Source organism: Athene cunicularia (genome assembly GCF_003259725.1).
Source record: "Athene cunicularia isolate RWA chromosome 22 unlocalized genomic scaffold, athCun1 chr22_part1, whole genome shotgun sequence".
Taxonomy (NCBI): Eukaryota; Metazoa; Chordata; class Aves; order Strigiformes; family Strigidae; genus Athene; species Athene cunicularia.
The window spans coordinates 2,036,683-2,061,738 of NW_020799128.1; the positions used below are offsets into that span (position 1 = coordinate 2,036,683).

At 42.7% G+C, this 25,056-nt stretch overlaps 1 protein-coding gene across 1 annotated transcript in view; it reads right to left on the bottom strand.

The window, feature by feature from the left end:
- The window catches only part of PPP2R2A (protein phosphatase 2 regulatory subunit Balpha), a 48,359-nt gene extending 37,076 nt beyond the window's left edge, over nt 1-11,283 (bottom strand). The window contains exon 1 of the mRNA XM_026863065.1: nt 11,267-11,283. Coding sequence (XP_026718866.1) covers nt 11,267-11,273 — 7 coding nt within the window. The 5' untranslated portion in view covers nt 11,274-11,283. The remainder of the gene's footprint in view (nt 1-11,266) is intronic.
- Between the last annotated feature and the right edge of the window lie 13,773 nt (nt 11,284-25,056).

Genomic DNA, 25,056 nt, shown 5'->3' on the forward strand with positions numbered 1-25,056 from the left:
TTTTTTTTTTTTTTTTTTTTTAAACTTTCCTCCGCTCCCTCCCTTCCTTCTCCTGCCATTTCCTCACGCAGCACTTCCTCGCTGTAGCCACATAACCTGTTTGATGCACATTTCCCACCCTCTTGGATGCTTTCCATAACGTCTGCAGGCTCGGTCTCTCATTTCGCTGGAGAACCCAAGCGCGACTTTGCCATTCTCATTGCTATTCCCCGCATACACCAGCAATGCTTCTGAGCCATTTTTAGCCTCCATCCACCTTTCACGCTGACAGCCAGCAAGATCTACAAAGAAAGGCTTCCAGCCGAGCCCAGCTTGGCACCGCTCCTGCTGGCTCAGAAAGGAGGAAGGCTCCTTTTTAGCTCACTGGGTCCCTGCTCAAGCCTCAGCTGTAGTTAACATACAGGACTTGGATAATTGATTCAGTACAATCTATTTAAGATCTTGTGAAAGTCATCAGTTTCCCTTCACAGATGTTTGTGCAAACGTTTTCTTTCTTCTCGGGCTGGGTAAAGCTTGATAATCCAGATTTCACTTTGAGATTCATGAGCTCATCCTGCAATCCCAGCGCTGCCGCAAACTCGCGGCGTGCCTCAAGTTTCCCAAGTCATCACATACGCTACTTTTGCGCTTGCAGCTCAAAACACCTAAGAGGCTGCTTTTCTTACATGGAAGGCCATTGAATTCCTGCTGAAGTACAGCACCAACCGCAGAACTCTGGGAACCGAACACCTTTGAACAAACACACAGTCAGGCTCCCAGCGTTCGGGAGCGAGCACCAGAACCCCCTGCCTGGCCTGGATGACAGGCTGCTTTGGACAAATGCAGATGGATCTCGACATCTCTGATAAAGATTGCACATGCAAATAAAGGCAGTCTTAGAAACAACGACGATGTTTGAAAGAGCACTCAACACATAAATGAAATGCATCCTAAAGAACCGCAGCTCACCTCAATTTGAGAATGTCTGGAACCAAGTATTTTGCTTAGTCCATGTTGAGAGCAATCCAGAAATCTAAAAGCAAACACACTCCAAGTTTGAAAACATTCACCATCAAGACAGGCTCTTTCTGGATCACTACAGCATTAAGGCCCTTCTCTTAACACCCAGGTCCATGGTTCCCAGAGCTCAAGAACCAATTCACTCGACTCTGCAAATTTGTGGCCACGTTTAGTCAATACCAAATTCAGGATGAAAACTGGCATTTCTCTTTTTTTCATGTTTCTTTAAAAACATCCTTCCCAACCCTAAACAGAACTGTCCTGCAGGAAAATTTGCAAATAAAGTTAAATTCACCCATTGCCTTCTGTACAATTACTTGAGAATTTGGCCCTCAGAGCAGAATGAGCGTTGTCTCATGAACTTCTGTTGCTAAAAAAAAAAAAAAAGGTAAAAAGACCTGCAATTAGCTCTGTAATATAAATTAATGAAGCTTTAGTACATACCTTATAATTAAAACAAAATCCATCTTAGAAGAGATTTAATATCATGATGCCAGAAGGATGGATCATAATTCTAACATTTCAGGTTTTTGTTTTGAACTGAGGTATAATGACGTATAATAAATAATTAACATTAAATCACAGCCAGGGTAATTAGTAAGACATCTTGAGAATCACAGTCTTTGCTTGGGTATTCGCTTGCTTATTAATTCAGACAACACAAGCATTCACACGAGCATGAATTGTTAGTGCAAATTAGCAAGAGTGCATTTTGCTGATTCAAAGTTTATAAGCACATCCTTATGTCCTTTTGATTTCACTGGAATTTAAGCATTTGTTCAGGTGCTCCGGGGAGGATAGTAACTGTATTATGTTAAATTTCTACACAACCACCAACAGCACAAAGCTTTCATGAACGTTTCTCTATTCTGATCATGCTTTAATTACTAATTCTTACTCTACAGACAAACCCCTTCAGCTCAGACTAAAGAGCATCTCCAGGAAATGGGAGGGACATGTAGGGACAAAGATCCACAGAGAAGCATTTCTGGTTGTATTTGTTAAAGGCCAACTACATACAGAGTGGTCGCTTCACAGCAGCATAAATCAGGAGCTGCAGAAGTTAGAACAACTTGAAAATCAAAATATAAAATATGACTGGCAGCCAGTTAAAAAATACATATATTAATGTCAAATCACTGATCAAACAGCTGAGGCCTCAGAAAAGAGCTCTTATCAGCAACTCATTTTGCATCTGCTTTAGTTTCCCAGTCATTTGACCCGTTAGACAGGACTAATGAATTACAACAATCCCGTTTAGAAATAAAGGGAGTCATTATCACCAAAATTATCACTGGAATTTAGTAATAGCTAAGCCATCTGAGGTCACATGCAGGTTAACATCAGGACATTATAATTCCCTACAGCGTTCTCTTCTGTACTTCATTCTGTCTAGCTTGAAGTGTCTCAGCAAGAGTTTTCCATCGCCTTTTGGGAGAACGTTTCACAGCCTAGCAGCCTTTGCTCCTAGAAGATGTTTGCTAATATTCACCCCGTGTTTCCCCATTCTTAATTTCACATAATTGTCTCTAGGTATGTAGCCACTTAATTAACAACCATTATCAAACCAGTGCCGAGTCACATCTTAACGCTGCCACATGGAAGTTCACGCTTAGCAAAAGGTCAGGCAGACCCTGATTCTGCAGCGAGTTTCAGGTAAACTCACCCAGGGTGAGCTGCACGTGGTGCAAGTCCCGACCCATCTGATCTCCACCTTACATCGACACCAGCCCCGCTCAAGCGGGTAGCCCTTAATGCCACCTGCAGTGTGCCAGCTGCCGTGCCAGGAAGCCTTCTGTGGAGATGCAGAACTTCCATTTGTTTTTTGTTTTTTTTTTTTTCTGACAGTCAGGCTTTACTCAGCCCCAGTTCATTTTAACCAGGTCCCACCTGCAAAGCCCCAACTGCCAGTGGCCAGAGATTTTCAGCTAAAACCAAGATTGAAGCAAAGCTTTAAGCATTTCCAGTTCCTGCCTCACTGTCCTAAACTTGAACACTGCAAGGACACATATTGTGCCTTACTTCACCAAGAGCAGTTCCAGCGAAGTCACTGGGTTTTATTTTTGGAAAGGGCAAATACGTAATTAAAGTTTCTAGCAGTTCTGAGCATCTGTACTGTTGGGGAATACTCAGAAGTGACATAAAACGTCACCCTGCTCAGTCACTGGGCAGTTTATAAACGATAATAAAAAGCAGAAGAGGATGGTACATAACTTCCTATTCCCTTTGCCACTGCCAGCAATTTTCTAGAGAGCCATTTCCCAGACAAAACTCTCTAACAGTATTATCTAATGGTTCTGTAACCAAACGCCCCAAACTCCTCATCACTGAGCAAACTTATGCTCCCTACTTCTGGTAAAGAAACAGCTTGTGTCACTCAGAAGCATGAAGTTCATTGGATTAAAGCTCTGGTATTACAAGGGGAAGCCTCAACATTTTCTTTCAGAAATTACTAAGGCTTTTTTTCTTAACTTTAGCCTGGTGCAAGCAAACAAAAAAGCTAATTAGGCTTAGAAAGAATTTCATCTGCTCATTAAAGCGGTAGCTTGCAAGACAGGTTTAAAACCAGCTCTGAAGTTGATTTGTTTAGAGCTGATCTAAATTATAATGATTGAAACCACAATTTGCAAAATATTAGTTTAATAGACTGTTTAAGGACAATTTGTACAGGACTCATGCCCCTGAATTTTGGCAGTTTTATTTGCAAGCATACAGGGAAAACAAGGCTTCTGGAAAAGAAGAAAAAAAAAAGGTTTTAGAGGTAGATGGGAAGCACCTGTTTGGGGGGAGGAAAATAAGTATTTTTCAACTAGGAGGGCTTGTTTAGAAGGGTAAGAGGTGTCCCAGTATTTTGGAGTTAAATTAAGAAGAGAGATAACTAGAGATGCATAGAAAAATTTTGTTACTAAGTCTCTCACTACATTTTTCACAACTGTAGTTAGTTCTATGGCAGGATGAGTCCAACTAAAAACTAAGAGAACTATTATGGGAGGCCAACAATCCTATTGAAAATAAAACTGGAGCCATAGGTGATTCCCAAGACTTAGACTTCACCCTTCCTGTAACAGTAGCTGCAGTTAACAAAATACCCAGTTCAGCATAAACTGGCACTTTGAATCTTCCACCTCAGGATAATTTGGACAGAACTTGGAAGTCTAAAACCTAGTAGCAGTAGGAAAAACAACAACAAGAAACAAAAGGAGGTCATCACGGGCTAGGCACCATGGACACAAAGCAAGGGACTCAGAAAGTGTTTTTATTCTGACAAGAATGATTTAACACTGAACTACATCACCAAAAAAATCTGCAGTACATCCACTAGCAGGCACTTTTAAGAGCGAATTAGATAACCCCCTACTGGGAATCATCTAAGTAGAGCTGCTCCCTGCCTAAGGGTAAGAGAGGCCTCAGTCCTTTCCAGCCCCAGTTTTCAGCATTCTACAGAGAAACCACATCCTTTGTCTTGAAAACACAGGTCCTCTGTGCCAGTGACCAAATCTAGGTACACCAAACCCACTAAATCCCTACTCAGAGAATACTTTAAAAGCATCAACATCTTCTCCACTTATTAATCTCTGGAAGGGGGAGAATTAACTTTTCTCAGTCTCTTTGAATACCTTGAAATCAATAAAAAAAAAAACCCATAACAGCAATACCAACAATCACAACAAAAAATTATGTTGGGAAAGGAGGGGGGAGAAACAACACTTGGGCATAGACTTAACTGATAAGATGCTGCATCTCTAGGAAGCACAGAAGCACCCACAGGTGGGAAGAGCTTCCTTGTCACCACCTTTATGAGGCACACTGCAGGAAGGGGAGGAGCTGAGATACAGAATTGTAAAGGGCCTTGACTAGTTCTTGTTTGAGGTGGGTTGATTTGGGTTTGAAATCTCCAAACCCTCATGGTCTGTACGCAGAAATGCTGCTTTTTGGGGAAAGGGTGTGGTGTTACCGAGGGAACAGAAGTGTTCATTTTTTTCCCTTACTAATAAACCTACATAGGTGAGATAAAGAAGTGAAAGAGAAGGCTCAGACACTTTTATGAAACACTTTTGCTTAACAAAAGCAGGAAGTTGAAAGCAAGTGTGTTAAAACCACTGCCGTCTATAGGATTTCCCTGTTATTTTTAATAGTGGGGTTTAGCATCTGCTGGTTTAGATTCTTACTAAGGTGAAGCATTTTTATCCATTAGTTAAGTTAACAAGCTATTATTCTTCAGTACCAGATGGAAGAATTACACCTGCGCACATTTATTTCGAAAGGGATACGTAAATATAAGTCTTAGCTTAAGCCCTGTAGTTATCTTGTGAGTACCACTGAAGCTATTGTTACTAAAACATACCTACGGAGCCAACTAATCTAAAAAGAGCACAATCAGCTCTTTGGAATCATGTTTTTGTACTTTGAAGCAGCCTGTAATTTTACTAGCGTTCTGCAGTGAGAAGTTCATTGCTAGCTCTGTGTGTAGGGTGTAGGAACTTATCGCATCAATGATCCGGCTTTGCCAGGAGGAGTGCTCCTTAAGAACCCATGGATTGAGGGAAGTGATGATTGCACACATCATTTGGAATAAATTGCCATTATAGTCTTTGAACTCGAGCCTTCTTGCTCTTGATCCTAGGCTCTAGTCAAATCTTGGACTTTCAATCAGCTCGGTGTTGCTAATTTCTTGTGGTATTTAAGATTGAGGCGCTAAACCCTGCAATCACAGAAGGACATAAGAAATTCAGTTGGGTACTTTTCAAGAAGTTTTTAGCTTTTGATTCCAGAGAGAAATGTGAAAATGTGACTTCTAAATTTTTTTTTTTTTAAAAAAAAAAGGAAGAAAATGCAAAGACCCTAAAGATATTATTTCTTTAAAACTCTCTTGATTCTTAAGCCATACTGTAAGCGGGAGTATTAGTAGTAACTTACTCTGATTAGTAACACTATCGCTCTAGTATTGCTGGAGTCATGCATGCAAAAAATGACGTGTGCAGGTAACTGGCATGATTGGCTTTAGTCATTCATTAACTTACTTCTTGATGTCTGAGTTTACCTTTCGGTTTCATTTTTCATTAACAAGAGTATAATATTTCTAGGGTATTTATTAAGAGTTCCAAACTTTATTTTAACAGGCATTATGCAGCTGAAACTGTTCTGAAACATTCTTTGCTTGCTTTGCTTTGCCACACAGTTCTGGTAACAGGTTTTGTAAAGATCTGAAGGTAATGCCAGGAATGAACTGAGAGGGGAAGGAAGGGAGGCCGAAATAGCCGAATGAATTGTTCCATTCACATGGTTTTTCTGCTAGGGAATAAGTTAACTTTGTAAACAGGAGAGAGGTGCGGTTTGCAGATCGGACAGGAAATCCTTAGTTCTAATCCTTGCTGTGTTGTTGAGTCCCTTGGAGACGTTGAGTAAATGCTTTCTGTTTTCTATTTTCTGTTTCTATTCTGTTCTCTGTTTTTCTGGGGTTTTTTTTGATTGGAAATAAACGGGAGATGATAGCACTTATACTAGCTGATAGGAGCAGCCTTTCAGTGAAAACATTTATAACAGGCTTTAAAAACAGCTCATGGCACACAGCTTGGCTACTTGTCTGAGGCTATTTCCTTACCCTGCTCTGAGAACCATGGACCTGCGGGGGCCCAAGTCACCAGCGCCCTTTGTTTTTCTCACCTGCAACAATGCAAAGCAGATGCTTCGCCAGGGATACACGGAAATGCAGCCTCACAACCAGTGGCCATTGTCTGGTGTGATTTGTGCTCAGGCAGTCTGCTCTGCCGTGCTCCGTACACACTGTGGCTGCATTTAGCCCTGTTGTAAACAGATTTCTTAATTTTTTTTTTTTTTTTTTTTTTTTTTTTTTTTTTTTTTTTTTTTTTTTTTTTTCCCCTGGGGTTGCAGGGAGCACACCTGCGAGTGAAGATGTGCGAGGAGAGTATGTTCCTTACGAGGGCTCTTCTGTGTGTCAGGCCCTCATTAGAAGGCACACGCTCTGGTTTGTTGAGCCGCGTTTGTTGAGCCCCTTGTGCCCTGAGACCCCGCGTACCAGAGGCAGCTGGCTGGCAAGCCGTTCAGCTGTGTCTGATGGGAAGGGTCCTGGAACCAGCGGATGATGGTGCCGAGCTGGGAATACTGAAGAAACATAGAGACTGGAGGCGTGACAGTCAGGGCAGGGATTCTGATTTTTTTTTAGTGCGGATTCTCTGTATCGATGTAAACAACCACGTAAGTGATGAATCAGACTGACAGTCTTACCCTACTTTAATCAGGAAGAACCTGCAATAACATGGTTTGCTAACAGCAGCATGGAAAGGTGAAAATCCAGGATCCTAAAAAGTACGCCTTCACCTCAGGTTTCTCACATTTTTCTGTAACTGGTGCTTGCAGCTGGAGTTTCAGAGTTGGTGAGCGCACACAACTCACGCTAGTCCAGAGGAGCCCACGGAATGTTTCTAGAAACAAGAGACAATTTTCTTCCGTCACATAATTAGAGAAGGAAAACTCATTAAACAGTTGTCTGTTACTTACCAAACCTTGCTGGCTTTTCGTGTAGCAGCAAGTATTTTGAGTTGTCAGAACCGCTGGTAACTGTTGCTGAAATACAGAGAAGAACTTTCTCAGTATTCTTATTTGTAACTACTTTTATTTAAAACCCCATTTAATCCTTGCCCTGAAAAGATTTGTAAACTAGATTCATAGAATGGTTTGGGTTGGAAGGGACCTTACAGCCCACCCAGTGCCACCCCCCTGCCCCGGGCAGGGCCACCTTCCCCCAGCCCAGGCTGCCCAAAGCCCCGTCCAACCTGGCCTTGAACCCTTCCAGGGAGGGGGCAGCCACAGCTGCTCTGGGCAGCCTGTGCCAGGGCCTCACCCCCCTCACAGGGGACAATTTCTGCCTTAGGTCTAAAACATCTTCCTTGTATCTAACTAGGCTTAGTTTGAAAAACACCTCAATTTGATAACCTAAAGAAACTTTGTCCTGGCTGGCAATATCATTTCTTCTGAACATGATATGCTATCCTGAATTTAGCCATGGAGTTTTACACGTGGAGAACTCTATTCTCTTCTACTGCTTAATTCTAAGAATTCACCTGACGGCTGGGAATCTCCCTAGTTAGTCCAAAGACATCTTCCAATATTTGCAGGCTGTTTTTCCCACGCTTCTCCATTCCTTCTTATGTATTTTCCACATATTCTCCTACTTCACTTCCTCCCCATCCCCTTAAAAATCCAAACCATATCTTTGATGCGCAGAGAAGCAAGAGCAGAACAAAAGTTGCAGCAGGCCCAGCCATTTTCTTCTTTTCATTTGGTCTCCACTGTGCAAGTTACCTTCATGGATGCGCCAGTGCATGCAGATGACAAAGTAACTCTGAGGTGGTTTTCAAGATCAGAACTCTGATCACTAAATTACATGCTTGTGCTTTAGACAGAGTCATTCTCCGCTTGGCAAATGGGAAGCTAATTACAAGATACCGATGAAAGAAACAGTTATTTGGAATTAAACCTGCCAATATGTCTCCGTCTTACCGCCACAGACAACTGCTGCCATCCAGGAGGAAAATGTATCCCTTTCTTCAAAGACCCCAGAACTGCAACGCGTTCAAGGTCTGCGGTAGGAGATATGGCTTAAAGTAGCTCTGTAGAGAGAACCCCCGAGAAATAGGAAAAGGGCAAGTTGTTTAACAGTGGTACTTAATTGTCCTACCCTAGAGACTATTTAAAAATCCTAGACAACAGTAAACCCTGCATCACTCTGCTTATTGACCTTCCTCCTTTTCCCTTTCCGTGCCTTTATCTTCTTTGCACTTAGTTCACTACCTGGAATTGAACGAATTTCCCTTTGAGGTTCCCTTTACCTACTGGTTCTGACATGAGCCTGTTTTTTGCTTTCTCTGACAGTAAACAGAGAGATCTGGGTACTTCTATCCTAGGGAAAAAAAAAAAAAAAAAAAAAAAAAAAAAAAAAAAAAAAAAGAAAAGATAACATTTATTTTTTTAAACCAGAAGGTACTTTGTAAAAGACTCCAGGAGGGACAGAGGAATAGAAAAATAAACAACTCCTCTACTGATACTTGATTATCAATTCATTTAAACTACACGGACCCTGCTCTTGGCGCAAACACAAGTCTGCAGGAGAATACTAGAAGTTCCTGCTTCTGAATCATCAAATTGTCCATTTTTGTTATTGTTCTTCTATTTCTATTCTCTGTTGTTTGATTAAAACCAATGTACTCTCAAAAGGGTATTTTAAAGATAATGGAGAAATGCTTGTAGTTTCGGCTAATAGCTCACCCTTCCAAAAAAACACATCAGTTCTAACACTCAGGTTTAGACTTAAAGCTGACCTTTCTTGGCATGCAAGCAGCTTAAATAGTAAGAAGGAGAAAAAAGTGAAAAATGGATTTCCACTCCTCCTCCCATAAGGCCCTGGCATTTTCTCTAGCTCCATCAGAGCCAGTGCTCGTTGTTGGGCTGTGGGTCACCCCAGCTGCACAAACACACGAGACGTGCTCCGTTCCCTCCTGGAGGTCAAGTCTCAGAGAGTGAAGATGCACAACCCCAAGACCTTTTGGCATTAGGGCACATTTATGATCTATAATTAGACTCCCACCTTCTCATCATTCTGTCACCAAACACTGATTTCAGAGTCCTTGGAAGGGGGAGCTGGTGCCTCCTCTGGCACAAGCAAAGACTGGGCACACAAACCTGAACTGTTCTTGATACAATCACTGCTGCAGTGTTCGTTTAAACATGAACGTGCGATAATTTCAGAACTAGAAATGTTACCTCTAACCTGGCACAAAAAGTAATAGTGACTTGAGTACGTTGTGCCTTTTGCCCACTCTCGCAGAAGTCAATATAAACAGATCTTCAGTAGTTTCAGTGACATTTAGATCAGGCTTTACACACAGACCCTGCTGACAACTTTACAATCAGGTGTTGACAGGCGAGTAGGATGTTTTGCTAAGGACAAAGAGGGAAATCTTGGTCAGGATTCATAAATACATGTACAGGTGGAAGTATTGCCATTTGTTTCAAGCAAAAACGATGGAGGTTTTAATACTTGCATGGCACATCTGTGTGACAGTGAGCAGTGTAGTAAACAGGGATAGATAGACCCAAAAGACAGCCAGGTAGCTTTGACACGAGCTGTCTGCAGAATTTCGAGTGTGGTCACATGAGGACACACAATCCAGTTGATAATGTCTAACCAGTCACTGCACTGAGGTGCAAGAATTAGTCACATCATATTCGCCTCGTGTGTTGCATGCACAGTGAAATGAGTTCACGTGAGCCACTAGTGCAAGGTTTAATTGCTAAAAAGTGGTTCAGGTTGACTCCTTTTACTTTGCTTAACAGTAGATTGAGAGCTTGAATGGAGCTAGAAGTATTATTCCTAGCATTAAGGCAGACCCCTGGGTAAAGCTGCATTTCTTGTTTTTCCCTTCGTGTTTGCTGAAGTAGAAAGTAATCTTCTCCCATCCCCATTGCTTAAACCAAAATGAGGCTTACACATTCATGCTCTATGCCTGTCCACTTTCCTGTGGTAGCTTTTGACTCAATAAACAGTTGTGATTCGGTTTTGTAGTAATGGATGCTTCAAGGATATTCAGCTGCTTACAGCTCCAAGGGGACGTGGTACAGCTTGATGTTTCGCCTGCTCTGACGGAGGCTACGCAGTGAGTTTGGCCCTTATTAAACTCCAGAGAATCCACGCTGGAGAAGTGGTGTCAAAATATTTCATCTGTGGGAAACACCTTAACCAAAGTTTGCATCCTCCTAGGCAGTGGAGAATCCGACTGTAAGGCCTATACGTCTTGGAGATGAGACTTTCCAAGTTCTCTGCTTACAAAGCTGCTTGTTTCTGGTTTTGCTGTGTTGAGCCTCCTCTACTTGCCTCCTGTTGGTGACATTGAACCCAAGGCTGAATAGCCCCGAGGCAGAGAACCGCAAGGTTAGAATAAGTCAGTTTGTCACATTCCATGTTTTATCGTAACAGCAGAAGGTTATAAGAAAATGGAAGGCAAATGAGAGATACTCTGAAAATACAGAGCTGTTCTCCAGGCAAGTCTGAGCCGCAAAAGAGCGCACATAAATAATCAGTGCCAGAAAATTACCCTCAGTCCCAAAATAAACAAGTTTTCTGGTTTGAGAGAAACGTCACCTTTCCAAAACTTGGTTACAGTTCAAACTGGCCAGCAGCTAGAAATATTTCCCACAAACTGGAAGTTCCCTGGACTCTGCAGAGGCTCGGCGAAACCGCCAAGCTTACCAGCCATGTTTCCAATAGCAGGCAAGAAATTACCAAGAACATCGATTCACTGAGCAACTACAGGGGGTTCCATGATCTCCGACTTCCCGCAGAAGTGCCAGGATAACTGTCTTGCTGCTAAACACCGTAAGCCTTCACGATCCGTGTCTTTAAACCAAGCTAAGCAAGGTGCTGGCTTCCATGCCAGAGGGATCAGACACTTCTTCCTCCACAGGCTTTGCAGAAACAAAACTCTGCTTCTTCTGATCAGTCCAGACTGAGCAGAAGGGAGGCTGTGATTGCATCCGTGTTTCTGACGGTAGCAAAGTGCAGTGCTCTGGTTCACAAGGCAGTTCTGCCGTTACCTGGACGCACAGGGAAGGAAGGCTACAGGAACAATAAATCAGACAAAGAATGAAAGCTGATGGAGCTGCAGCCTGCACCGCTTCAAATGGAACATTTGAGTCTCAGCAAAACGGTGTTTGGTTTCTCAGAGTATGTCTGAGCAGTTCTTATCAATATTGTGAACACAATAGCGAGTTTATTCAAACACATTGATGGCAATTGTACTGTACCATACCTGGAGACAAAGCTAATGATAACGTTTTATGTAAAGAAAGGATGTAATCTCCATGAAGTGATCTAAGATAAGAATGCAAGGTACAATGTTTTAATTTGATTTTTCCTAGTAGATGTTTCCCACAAGAGACTCAGTATAAGTTCTTGTTCAGCTTGATTCTGTCCAAGATTTTGAACGTGGTCTGTCACATTGCAAACCAGTGCCCTAATTAAATTTCTTGTTGGCCGTCATCCGTAAAGGCTGAGTCTCTTTCTTTCCTTCTCTGTACTTTGCCAAACAACAACAAAAGGGTTTTGAAAGGCCTTCGTTTTTCACTACACCGTAAAAAAGTGCATTTCAAAGCTTGGAAAACTTTCCTTTCCACACAGCAGAAGAATAAAATTTAAAAGTCTTCTCTGCCTACTATCACCGGACACTATGGAGACAGGCAGCTCTTTAGGGATCCTCAGTAGAATGATGACACAATAAAGCTGTTGCAGTCAGAACTTTGTTTTACCTGGACCCTCTACAAATCAGGTCATTTTAAAAAGCTAACATCTCATACCCTCTGCATACCAGGCTATTGTAACCATGACTTCAGTTTAAAGTCCACATAAAAACCCAACTCTATCCTCGGAGGACACAGCCAGCCCAAAGGATCACAGCCCTCCCACCCACCTGCAGCACCAACCACAGCCTCACCTGGAGTTTTTAGGGGCACTGTGCACGTGATGGCACGCGATGGCACGTGATGGCACACGATGGCACACGATGGCACGTGTCCCCGTCCTGCCCCATCGGTCGCTGGCCCGGGCCCCCCTGGGAGGAGAAGGTGTGGGCAGGGGAGCTGCTCCCTGGTGGCTAATGGCCTCACAAGGTGGCCCACGGGGGGGCTGGTGGCAGGGGCACGGCCACAGGCCACGTGTGAGACCGAAGCCCAAATACCGCTCCTGGCTCGGCAAAGGTCGTGGCACAGGTCAGTGGCAGCGCTAGAAAGCGAAGCCTTCGGAGTTTCCCACCCGGTGTCCTACCTACAGAGCAGAAGAGGGAGTTTTGCGGATGTTCGGAGTGGGTTAGTAGCCAAGAGCTCAGACCGAGGTCAGCCGAGCTGCGAGGTGCTGCGTGGTTTGTGAAATCCTTCGATCTGACTTCAGCTGCAGGTTTTGAGCCCTTGAAAACCTACCTGTGGTTACACGAATCCCTCTGGTAATTTATGGAAGAGGCAAGAAGAGACCACAAATTGTGTCTTCCTTTCCTCTTTCCTTTGCACCCTCATCTCCCTGCTCTTCTGCTCAACATTATTTCTTAAGTCATCTCCATACCCGTTTTCCTTTTCCTGTTCTCTCATTTTTTGGCCACGTTTTTGCTCAGTGTTCCTCTCCTTGTATTAGACGGAACACTGCATAAGGAGGCAATTGTTTGCTTAAAACACTACATCACTATTGTCCTTTTAGAACAGCAGTGAGTATGAGACAACTGGACTTGGGGTCTGCCACAAGAAACTAGAACAGCCATCACGGAAAATGAAGCTGCAGTGTTAATCTGCAGAGGTGGTTGCTTTTTTTTTTTTTCAGCAGCAGCAGCAGCTTGAAATAGATTCCTTCTCTGCTTGCTGTTTCTTCTGATTTCTCTGTGTAGTGCCAGCATCAGCATAACTGTTGCAAGCAGCCTGGGTGTAGCACTAGTTTCATCCAATGTTGCCAAATTTATAGTTCCACAGAGCCCGGCCGCTCCTTCCCTCCCGAGTTGTAGGAAGCCGCTGATCTCCGTGTCATGTTTGCCATCTACACGGCATGGATTATGTGATGCAGAATGCTCTAAATAAAATGGGACGCCTGTGGAATAAGTACCTTGCTTTTGTCGTGACTGATGGGTGTTTTATTTACCAGGAAAGCCCTGTCAACCGTGAGTGAATTCTGAAATATATTAATTCTGGATGCATCACCAAATTCCTCTGTAAATGATGTGACATTGGTCTTGAGGGGGAGGCTGGGGAAGCAATAAACAGCGGATTGGAAAATACCATCCACAGGGCCCAACTTGACAGCCATAAATTTGCGTGAACCAGAATGATGTTTATCCAGTGTTACTCCCTGCATTTAGAAATGTGGTTTTGGCCATGAGACAATTCAAACCGAGATCTCCATGAGAAGCATTCCAACCTGCCTAGGACTTCTGTTGACAGCAGTAATAAACCATCAAACCTTTGTTTTCCCAGTGTCTGATGTTTCTAGGACTCCTAAAGAGGGTACAGCTATGCGCACGGTTAAATGTTGTTGTTGTTTCTCATTTTGTTCTGATACGCATCAACAACAACAAAAAAAAATAAATCCAGGCAAATGTTCCCACTTGCATCTTGTCAAAAATCATTCCAGAGTTGAATGTGAAGGTAAAAAAAGTTAACCGATCTTGGTAACAAGCTTTATTCCCTAGTGATCTGCAATCCAAATGATTATATAACGTTTTTTAAGCTGAAACTGTCTTTTTTTTTGCTTTGCAAGTTGTATCGATTGTAGCATCTGCTTCACGTAGCACTGAAATGAAGCCATTTCTGGGGTAGATTTTGAAATCTGTTTCGTGAAAAAGATTACAGCACAGACCAGAAAAGGACCAATCCTATAGTTTTGGGGTTTTTTTATAAAAATCAAGGGTAAATTCTTAATTAGAAGACTGACAAGGAACTTAAGGGATCTGGATTTTGTTCTCTGTTCTGTTTCACATTTGTTGCCTGAGCTAAGCAAATCGTCTAATTTCTTCCTTCCTTTTTTTTTTTTTTAATTTTTTATTTTTTTAAATTTTTTTCTAAAAGCAGGAACAATAATGGCTTCTTTAGCTAGGTTCATGCATTTGGGTTCTCCTACTGTACCTAACGTTACGGAGCCTGACTTCTTTGTGCTACACAGATGAATGACTCCCTAATGGCTATTTACTAAGTAAGACCTGAAATTGTTTTGGACCTACGTATAAAACATATGCTGGCTAAGATTTTATGTGATGTCAGAAAAATTATAAAAGAAAAGAAACCAAAAACGTCATAGAAAGCTGTCTGAGAAATTCAAGGTAGGGAGTAATTACCCTTCATGGAATTTGGCCAAGAGGGAAGAAAATAACTCTTTGAACACTGCTTGCAGGTAACGCAAGTGCTTTAGAAATGCTTAACTTGTGGAGGAAAACAAAGGCACTGTCCCTTTAAATGTGTACAAGTAACCAGGATCTTGGGTTTTAATTCCCCTCCGAGAAGGTGTAGAATTTCGAGGGATGTGCCAAGCGTGAGGACATGATGCTAGATGGCTCCAAGCAGAATGGACACTTGCTTGGTTATTTTTGAACACATGAGTCCTTTAGTCAATGACGCCAGTGTTGCAGCTGTAACAAAGAGAGGCTTCTGTTTTGTTGCGGAGATAAAACTTGAGTGGACGCGTGGAGGAGGGGAGGCAAAGAAGAGGAAGACTGGACGGCATGACCCATATCACATTTTGCTAACAGCATGAATTCATTGCTTAATTAAATAGTTAATTAAGTTCAGTACGTGGACTAGATAGGACAACTAATTGTGGGCTCATTGCCTTTTTTCAATTTGTTTTAAGAAAACAAAAATCGATTCATCATTATTCCCTGAATTTTGCTTACCTCACAGAGCACTGATCTAATCGATGTGACAGATACTAGCTGCCCTTTGTAGTATTAATGGGTCACGGTAGAAGAGATTCCCATGCTTTAGGGAGAATATTTAGAAAAGACTGGGAGAATGTACAAAAATAGCAATGGCAATTTGTTTCAGGTCAGTTTTTAAACGAGAGAATTTCAGTGTAATAGTTGAAGTGAGGAGAAGACTCAGGGAAAAGAACTTAACTGTAAGGAAGACGTTGGAGAGTCATGAAAACAAAACAGAAAAATAAGATTTTTTTTTTTAAATTTTTAGGAATATCTAAAGGAAAAATGCAAATGTGCCCTTATTTTTAGTGGGAATGTGGGCTGCTTGTTAAAATGCTATGAGACAGGAGGGAAGCCTAGAGAAGTTACAACTAACTTTCAGACCTGTATAGTAAAAATATAAAATATTCACTGTCAAAAAGAGAAATTGTGCGGTCTCCAGTTAACGTTAAATTTTTGCTCGGTTGTGATTTTTTTTTTTGAGGTAGAGGCTTGAAAAAATTTCTCAAAATGCTTCAAATGAAAACTGAAGTAGAAACACCTCCCCCTGTCTTTCTGCTTTGAAATTTGTTTTGGGTCCCCCCCAAAAATAAATCCTAGGCAAGCTTGGTCAAGTCTCTCCCATTTACATGTTAGCAAAGGTATGTGGCATTTCAGTTAATACTGTCATCCAGGAATACTTCCAAGTTCTTCAGAACAACTCGGGGTATTTGTCCTTGATGTACCTAAGGTTAACATTTGGTGTGAGGACAGAGTGTTAGCTATATCAGGATGACAAGGAGGTTTGAGATGGGAGTTCACAAGTTCTGGATAATTTCTATTCTAAGTCTCAGTTGTCAAACGATGAGCCAGCGGGGCTTGTAGAACAGGGAATGTCTTCTCTTCAGCCTTCTCTGAAAGTATTGGTTTATGCTTTGCAATTTTGTCCTTATTTTTTTTTTTTTTTAGGATGAAATCAGCCAGGAGAGGGAAGCAAAAGCATAACCAGATGAAGCAGAAGTGAAACAGCAGCAGTGAGGTAACAAGCAGCTTCCTTTGGGACATTTTTTTACAGTATCCTAAAATCAAGATGTGAAAGGGTAAGCAGGAATCCTGAATCACGTGCACAGATGAAGCTGACTAAGCAGAGGCCTCGGTATCTGAGGAAAAGCAGCATGTAGAGTCTTCTGCTACTGCTGTGCGGGTTGCAGCGGGACACGGGCTTTGCAGCTCAAAGTTATATTGTAAGTGTGCCTGTGCTGGGGAGTAACCCGTCTAGTTCTCCTCTCCACCCATAGCCAGCCATCGCGCTGAAGATACGTGAACACCGGCACGACCAGTTCAAGTCTCACAATGAAAACTCAGTTGTACCAGCTTAAAACGTGTTTTGTGACACTTGAATTGCATTGGTGTTGGAGCTGTTGCTCCCCTGATTAGTGGCGAAGGAAAAAATACCCTGCCAAAAAAGCAGAAATGTTCGATTAAGGGTGCCTGGTGAGAGCAGCTCTACAGATAACACAATACAAAGACAATCCTAGCCTTGGCAGGGTCAGATTCATTACTGGCAGGATGCTTTCTGAGCGGGCTCTGTAGCTCCAGAACCCGGTTTACTCATAACCCGAAAAAGGTACACATATGCCAGGTTTTTGAAGAAGGCAGAGCGCGTATTTCCAAAGTTGCTGTTCACTTTTTAGAGTGTATTTAACTCCTGTTTAATGCCTGCCAGTGAAACCCTGCAGTGATGATAAAATTCAGAGCGGTGTAATGCCTGCTGCATGGATGTGAGGGGCATGTAGCAGCTGCTTCCAGCGCTGAAACTCCAAATGGTTTTTCTGACTGGTGTAAAATACTGCAAATAGTGGTCTGGATTCCGGTGAGGTTTGCACCTTTCAGGACTCTTCTCCAGTGCTGTGAGAAGACTGACTTCAGAAAATCTTACATTTTACGTAGGTTTCTGTGTTGACATATAAAATGGGAAATGAAACCGGCTGGGAAAGGTGAGCTGAAGAGTAGAAAAAGCATTTTATCATTTTTTTTTCCTTGTCTTTACAGAAGCGTTGAATAAAATTGATGGTTTAACTTCTAAATCAGAGCTAGATTCATGAATCACTGCTGGTTTACTGCTACCCCTTCAATTTTGGGTGGGAAATGTTTTATATAGCTGTGCTATGTTGTTTTTTTTCCACTGAGAAAAGACACATCACTTTGCTCTCCCATTGTTGAGAGATCTTCTGACCCATAAAAATGATAACATGGCGTTATACTCTCATATTAGACATGCAGTGAAATACATCCACTGATTATTTATCTTCCAAGCAGCTGAAAGATGATGGTTGAAATGATATACTCCTTCCCTTCCTCATCTGTCCTATATCTGTCCCTTTATTCATAGGGACATCAGAAAAGCTAAAGAACGAGCCCTGGAAATGTTTTCTGGGTGATGACTCCGCCAAAAAGGGCTGCTCGTAAAACAAATCCAACCCACTATCCAGGATTATTTGGCCCTAAGAAGAGCTACTTATTGTTGGACCAATATTTTGAGAGTATTGGTGTAATGGTGATCTTTTTGGTTCGGGCAAGGCTTATTTACACGTGGAACAGCTCTGCTAAAAAAAAAAAAAAAAAAAAAAAAAAAAAAAAAAAAAAAAAAAAGGTGGATGTGTTGATCTATTCCTTTCCCCCAGCACCCGGGAATAAGCGATTCCCAAGCATACAGAGGATACTGTCTTTTTCTTAGAGCGTGGTGAGGGATGTGCCAGCAGTGCCGGCTGAGGAAAGTTGCTCTGTTGTTACAGGCGCTATGGATGGAAAGAGGGAGCTTGAGGCTGTGGTTAAGGCGGCGCTTCGCGTGAACCCTCATTTGGTGGCGGTTGCTAACAGCTTCTCACGGGGATTAAGACCAAACGTTCGTCAGCCCACTGAAAACAATGCAGGCACACAGTGAAGGGGGGTGAGAATGACCAAATTCTGCCCAGCCCGTGAGCCATTTCAAACAGTCCATTTCATGGGACACAGCTATCCTTCGAAAGGATTTAATTTTTCCAAAGGCAAAGACACCGCAAAGATGGCACTCACTGCAAAAATACGCGCTTTCACTTTCATAATAACCCTTAATCTTAATAAATCTCTGAAAGTAAAGGCTGGCTTTACTGGTAATAACAGGCCTAGGAAGAGCTATAAATTAACAATACACATCCAGTTCATTATTAAGCCTTGTTTGGACACAATTACAGCCTTTTGTACTGGATTTTTTTAAAAGATCATCCTCTAGGTTCATACGGCTGCCTGTTCTGGGTGACAACACTGCGGAAAAGTAATTCATCCCTAGAAGATTTTTCCCATAAGGGAGGTTTCTCTCCATGCTCCAACAACCCTACTGCTCCTCTGTATTTCTCACTGAAACTCTGCAGTAATGCTGCCACCTATGGAAAATTTCACAGACCTGACCTTTAGGATCTGGGTAACGCCTGTGCAGCTGTGAAAACAGGATTTGAACACGCACCTCTGATCTGCTGATAAAACTCCGTATTTTTTTTTTTTTACTGGATCTTTGTTAATCTAGACACGAGGTGGCTCAAATTCTCTTCCTTCCAAAATAAATTCGTTTTGAAATTGAAATTGGTTCCGGAAATCTGTCCTTAAGACAATATTTTTGCTCGACAGTGGTTTCTCAAGGCCCCGATGCAAAATATCACTGCCCCCATTATGCTAAGTGCTGTAAAACCATCAGGGAGAGCTGGGCAGCACTTCCAGCCCCCATCTTTCCTGCGGAACTTGTCAGGAAAAACTCCTTTTTCGGGGATCTACCTGACTTGCCATATGCATAGAAGATGTTTGTGTACGTGGGGGGGCAGTTCGCGTGGCCTCGCCCTGTAACTTGGTGCAATTTTGTGCATCCAAGTAGAAACCTGACGGGTTTTGGGTCAGGCGTGAGAAGAGGCGATGTTTTAGGAGTGAGGGGGAATGTCTTCGGCTCTGGCTGCTGGCTCTACAGTCGAAAAGCATATTTTGGCATTGCTGCCCCTTTCCCCACGCTGGGACCTGCAGCACGCGAGGCAAGAGGATGAAAACGTGCCTTTCCCTCGTGAGGGGGTGCAGCAAAAAACACCCCCAAAGGCCTGAGGTACAGCTACACCTGCAAGGGCCTTTGCTTCTGATGAACACAGCTTGTCCCCCACCCACTTTACACATGACCCTTGGAACAGAGAATTTTGAGGGAAAATTTTTTTTTTTTTTTTTTTGTTTTGTGTGTGTGTGTGTGTTGTATAGGGCAGTAAAAAAGCAGCTTTAAAGGCTGTGAGGGGAGAAAAACAAAATTAGCCTCAGGTGTGAGTTACTTCAGGTGTCTCCACTGAGCTGATGCTGAGGGAGGGGTCTGAGGGGTTGCAGAACCTTCCAGAGTCAGCCCTAGCTGCTGAGGGACAGTGTGCTCTTGTCTGTCGGGGGCTTCTCTGTCACAAAACAACTATTTCAGGATGTTTTCCAGGTAAGGGACAATCTTTCGGTTTGCTACCGCAGGGTGGTGGGATGGGGTTCACTTTTTGCTGGTGCTTGAAGTTTGTTTTCTGGTTGTGGGTGACTCTGCCTGGTTTGCAGCCTGTGGCTGTTTTCTGTTGGGCTTTTGTGATGGTTTGGGAAGGGCTGTGCTGGGGGCTAGGCTGCTCTTTTTTTTTTTTTTTTTTTTGTAATAATAGCTCCTTTGCCCTCTTTGCAGCGTTCTCTATAGTATGATTGCCAGTTTGAGTTGGCTGTAGTTAGGTATAATGGTGAAATAATGGGTAGTCAGAGCTTCTCCAGAGTGGTGGTGTGGGTATCTTGAGATAAGGCACAAAAGCCTCCAGAAAGAGAAGTTTATTCATATTTAGAAGCGTTCTGATTCAGCTTAATATTTTTCTCAGTAAATATGACAAATAAAAGATGCTTTTATCACAGAAAAAGTGTCTACATGTAGGGCTGTAGCCACTGCAATTTGTCTTCTTATCTATCTAAATATGAAGTAATATTCCATTGTGCGTAAACCATCACTTCGACAAGTTTTTCTTGGTTGTGTTTTGACTCTTGCCCCTCGTTTTTAGCTAATGGGACGGTACTATGAGAGAGGGCATTCTGCTACTCTAGTTTTTAAGACTAGTGAGGGTGGGTTATGTCTCCTGCTCTGCCCGTGCCAAACGGAAAGAAGGGTGTTTATTTATTGCACAGAGAATTAGGGCAGAGATGTAGCACAGTTTATTATGATTTTCTCTGACAACGGGTTTAGGTTTTTAGCTGCTCTGTGGAGATGTAGTAGACAGAGTGGGCTCCAGCGTATGAAGCTTGTTGTTTTGTTTTAGTCCAATTCTCACTTTTTCAAAGCAAGTCTGGTCTACTTGCATTTCCTCAGGGAGGGAATTCTGATTTAATTTTTTTTTCTGTGAAGCAATCTTAAAGCTCCACTTCTTGCTTTTCTGAGTGTGCATAGATGGGGGAAAATAGAGGTATAAAATATTTACTTTGCATATATAATGCTACCTCTTTTGGAGAAGCAATATTTATTGGGGCCTTAATCCTGCAAACTGTTTAATGTTTCCTGAAGCAGATACTCAGCAGCTTGTGCTTTGGCAGCTGTTCAGCTCATCTGTGCAGGGCTGTCGCTTTAAGCACTGGAGCCCATGTGAGGAGGAACACAGGAAAGTCCAGTTTGGTATAAAGGAGGGCATTGCTGATGCACTAGTAGCAAGGTTCAAATACTCAGGTGATGCTTGTAAGACAAAATTCAGTAATTACCATCACGGGCTTTTTTTGTCAGCTTTAAATCTGCTGCTCAGTTGCTTTAGGTAAGATTGGGCTTGCAACACTTGGTTTGTGTTCTTATTGGGTGACTTACAAACTTCGTTTTTTACCCTCTCTCCATCCCATTTAAAAAAAAAAAAAAAAAAAAGACTTAGGTATTTCCAATCTTTGTAGACACTTTAAAAAATTCAGGATAAAAACTGTAGAGACTGAACTGTACCTATTTGAATATGCTGCAGTATGGCTGTGACCTAATTGTGTCTGACTCTTCAGTGTATGTCAGAGGAGGGTAGTTGTTCCATATGTTGCACTTCTGCACATTGAAATATTTTAAGCAAGTTGTTTATTGAGAAAAGTATCTAAAAATCGAATGTGTTGTACAGAAATGTTACAGTAACTCATGTCTCCTTGTAATAAGGCATAACAAGTTGGTTTGCAGAGCGATTTCTCTTTCTTAGCCTTTCATTAGATGGGACTAAAGACTCATCCAGACTGAGCAGTTTTTGGTTAAAAATATAATCATCTAAGCTGCCCTGTGTTAATGCATCATCTGAGACTCAAACAAGAACCCTGCTGAGCCAAGGGATATGAAGGGAGGTAACAAAGATGAATGATATCTTGTCACGTTTTCAGTGTAGCATCGAGCCAAATGCAGAAAGAGTGGGAATAAGAAGTAACAGAAGGGTAACTGTGGTTGGGTGTTGGGAGCATGTCCCGGGGTTATGTGTGTGTGGTGCCAAGCATGAGAGGTTTCTGGTTCCTGCCACTAGATGCAATGATTCTAGATTTGGAAAACTCGGAATGAGTTGTTGTACTGATATAATTTGGGGCTGCTACGAATTACAGAAACCTTCTCCTGCGTTAAGCTCTTAACTTTCAACTTGGAGATGAGCGGAGGTGTCAGCCCTTCTCTGAAGTGTGTTGGAAAAGGTAGTCCCCTAAGAGTAAGGATGCAGTCAGCGTCGGTGTCTTCCTACCTTGACAATAAGTCTTGGCCTTATTGCTGAGGGAAGAAGATGTTTCTTTCCGGAGTGCAGCAGGGGGCTGCCGGGGGGGGCGAGGGTGACATTTCCAGGCATGGTCAGGCAATCCGTCTGGGCTGTGCAGGAGTTGGGAGGCTGGCGAAGGTGCTCTTGCCTTTGAATGGAATGTATCTGTTCCTCTTTGGAATGGAGCGCGGTGCGTTCCTGGAGCAGGGTCTGTTACAGGTCTGAGTGTTTGAACGCGAAGTGGTGCCTTCTGCTTGCCGGGCCTGGCTTTTTACCTCGGTAAGGCACAGCAGCATGTGCCACTCTACCTTGAACACAAGTGGTAGACCCGGGCCGCATGCTGAGCACATCTCATTAACCGTGTCGTGCACACAGCTGCGCGCTGAGGCCTGGGCTTTACTCCGTAGTGTGCAGAATTTATGACCCTACTGCTTCTTGCAGAATTCTGCACTGATTCCCAGAGCATCTGCTTCTGACCTGGTATTTTGGGGTGTTGGCAAGGCTTAAAAACAACCTACTTTCTCTTGAGTGTCTTTCCTTTTAACTCTGGTCCAGGGGCAGGTCCGAGGCAAGCAAGTCACCTGCCCTTGATCTCTAAGGGGGTCTCTGCTGCTCTCCCCAACAAAATAGAAGCCCCGGTCTGAAAGCCTTGGTGGGGTAATTTATGATCTTCCTCTGGGAAAAATTAGGTGTCTGTAATGGTCCACAGTAACACTGGGAATGAAGCCTGGTTGATTGCAAGGAGAATTATGTCACAAAAAAGACTTGACCCATCTCATAGATTATCCCATAGCAAGTCGAGTCGTTGGTGAACGTGCGGACTCATGCTAGCGAGTCAGCGTCTCTTCAGCCGGAGGATCGCACGCTTCGTTTAGCTGCAGCGTGTGGTGGAGTAGAAGAGAAGAATTTTCAGAGACTGTCATCTGAACTCACGTTCTGGTTTTGCATCTCATGGGATGTGAGACCAACGCTTCTGTGCTCTTAGTTTTCTGTGAATGGGACGCCTCTTTGGCGAAATCTAGAGTCTTAGAGATTTGGAGGGTTTTGATTATTATTGCTGCCAAGTCCTCAAACACATAATCCAAGATGTGTTTGTGTTGTTTTTTTTTTTTTCCCCCGAGTTTTGCATTCACCTAGAAATACTAAATGTAAGCATATAACAAGTCAGACATACTCTTATGTGTTCCATTTGGTAAAATGTTTCCTCTGACTACTTGTTCTGTTAGTATTTACAATGTTTGCAAATTAAATTCAAGCCATATACCATAAGATTAATTTTTTTTCCCCCCATGAATGTTTTTAATGCTAATAACTGCACAAATGCATGTGGCAATGAGGATCCTATTGTGTTAAGTGTACTGTGAATGCTGCGAAGAAGCTATAGCGTTTGTAATTTAGATTAAGAGGTTTAAATATAGTGTGTGAATGTAGCAAATGCTAGTGGGATTTGGGGTAAGACTTTATGGGCTAAAACTTTCAAAGGGAGCTCGAGGGAATAGGGTGCTCAAATGCCTATAGAAATTGGACCCTAGAGCTTATCTGAGTGAGAAAAGTGACAGGAATGACTCCGTAACTGTTCTTAATCACTCCCAAAGCAGATGTTTTCAGTCCAAAAATCCTGGTTTGTCTTGATCCGTTTTGGAGAAAATGAGAGCAGTTGTAAAACGGCTGATTCTGTAATAAAACATCCCAGTCATCCTTCTCTGTAGAGTGTAGCCTCTATTATTTCACTAACAGAGTTCTGAGGCGGCTCCACATGGACCTGAAAGAAGCAGCAAGGTAAAAGAAGAGGAAAGCTAGTGGATTTTGATATTTTTGGAATGAGTTTGACCGTAATGTAAAGCTGTGAGATCCGTGACTATCTGGCAAGTGTGAGCTAAACTAAGTAGTGGAGCTGCAAAATTAACGGGTGAAATAAATATCAACCCAGCAAGATAGCATGTGTTAGATCAAAGAGCTGTAGTCCAAGTGCAGGATTTAATTCTGCCTCTGAGGAGGCTACTGCAGGCTGTCGGTGTCCAGTTCTTGGAAGGTGTATTCTTGGCTCTGATGTTACCCCGAACCAGTTCTGTGCTGGTCACTGCAGGAGAAACTGCGGTAAGTGCTCGTGTGTGGTAGTATCCTGGAAAGCAGCCTAGGTTTACATCATACAGGATGTCTTGATTATATCGGTAGCAGAGATCCAAAGTATTTTTATTTCCTCATGGTGGTTTCAGATATGTTTTGTTTTGTTTTGTTTTGGGTTTTTTTTCCTAGTGAGAGTAGAACTGAATTTTGCAATAGTCATGTGGCCAAATATGGTCACTTTGATTTTATTTATTTATTTATTTATTTATTTATTTTCCCTCCCCGTTATCTGCGGATCTGTAGTCACACTGCGAAGGCACGATACACTGATTTAAAAGGTAGGGGAAAGGCGATGGACATGCTTCAGGTTGTGGAAAGCCTCACTGGCGAGGCCTGGGATTGTTGATCCCCCATTTTTTTGCTCCGGGCTGTTGTTGATGTGTTCTGTGTAGGCACCAAAACCTGGGACTCATCCACGAGATAATTCTGCTCTACGCAGAACTGCTGCGGGGTGGTGGGGGATAGTGCTTTCTCTTCTGTACCTAGCAAAACTTCAGGTCTTCTGTGCTTGGAGGGGCAAAGTGCCTCAGGGCAGAGGAAGGCTTCTTACCTACCAGACTGTGGAAATTGGTTTTGTTGAGGTCCTCGTGTTTCAACAAATTTTCCTGAGTGGGGCTGTAAAATTGGGCTCCTGCTCTAGTGAGTGGCAGAGTTGCCCCCGCTGACCCCCAGCACTGGTGCCGTGGTAAAAGCAGTCTGTGGAATCTATGGGTGCGTTACCCAGAGCACGTTAC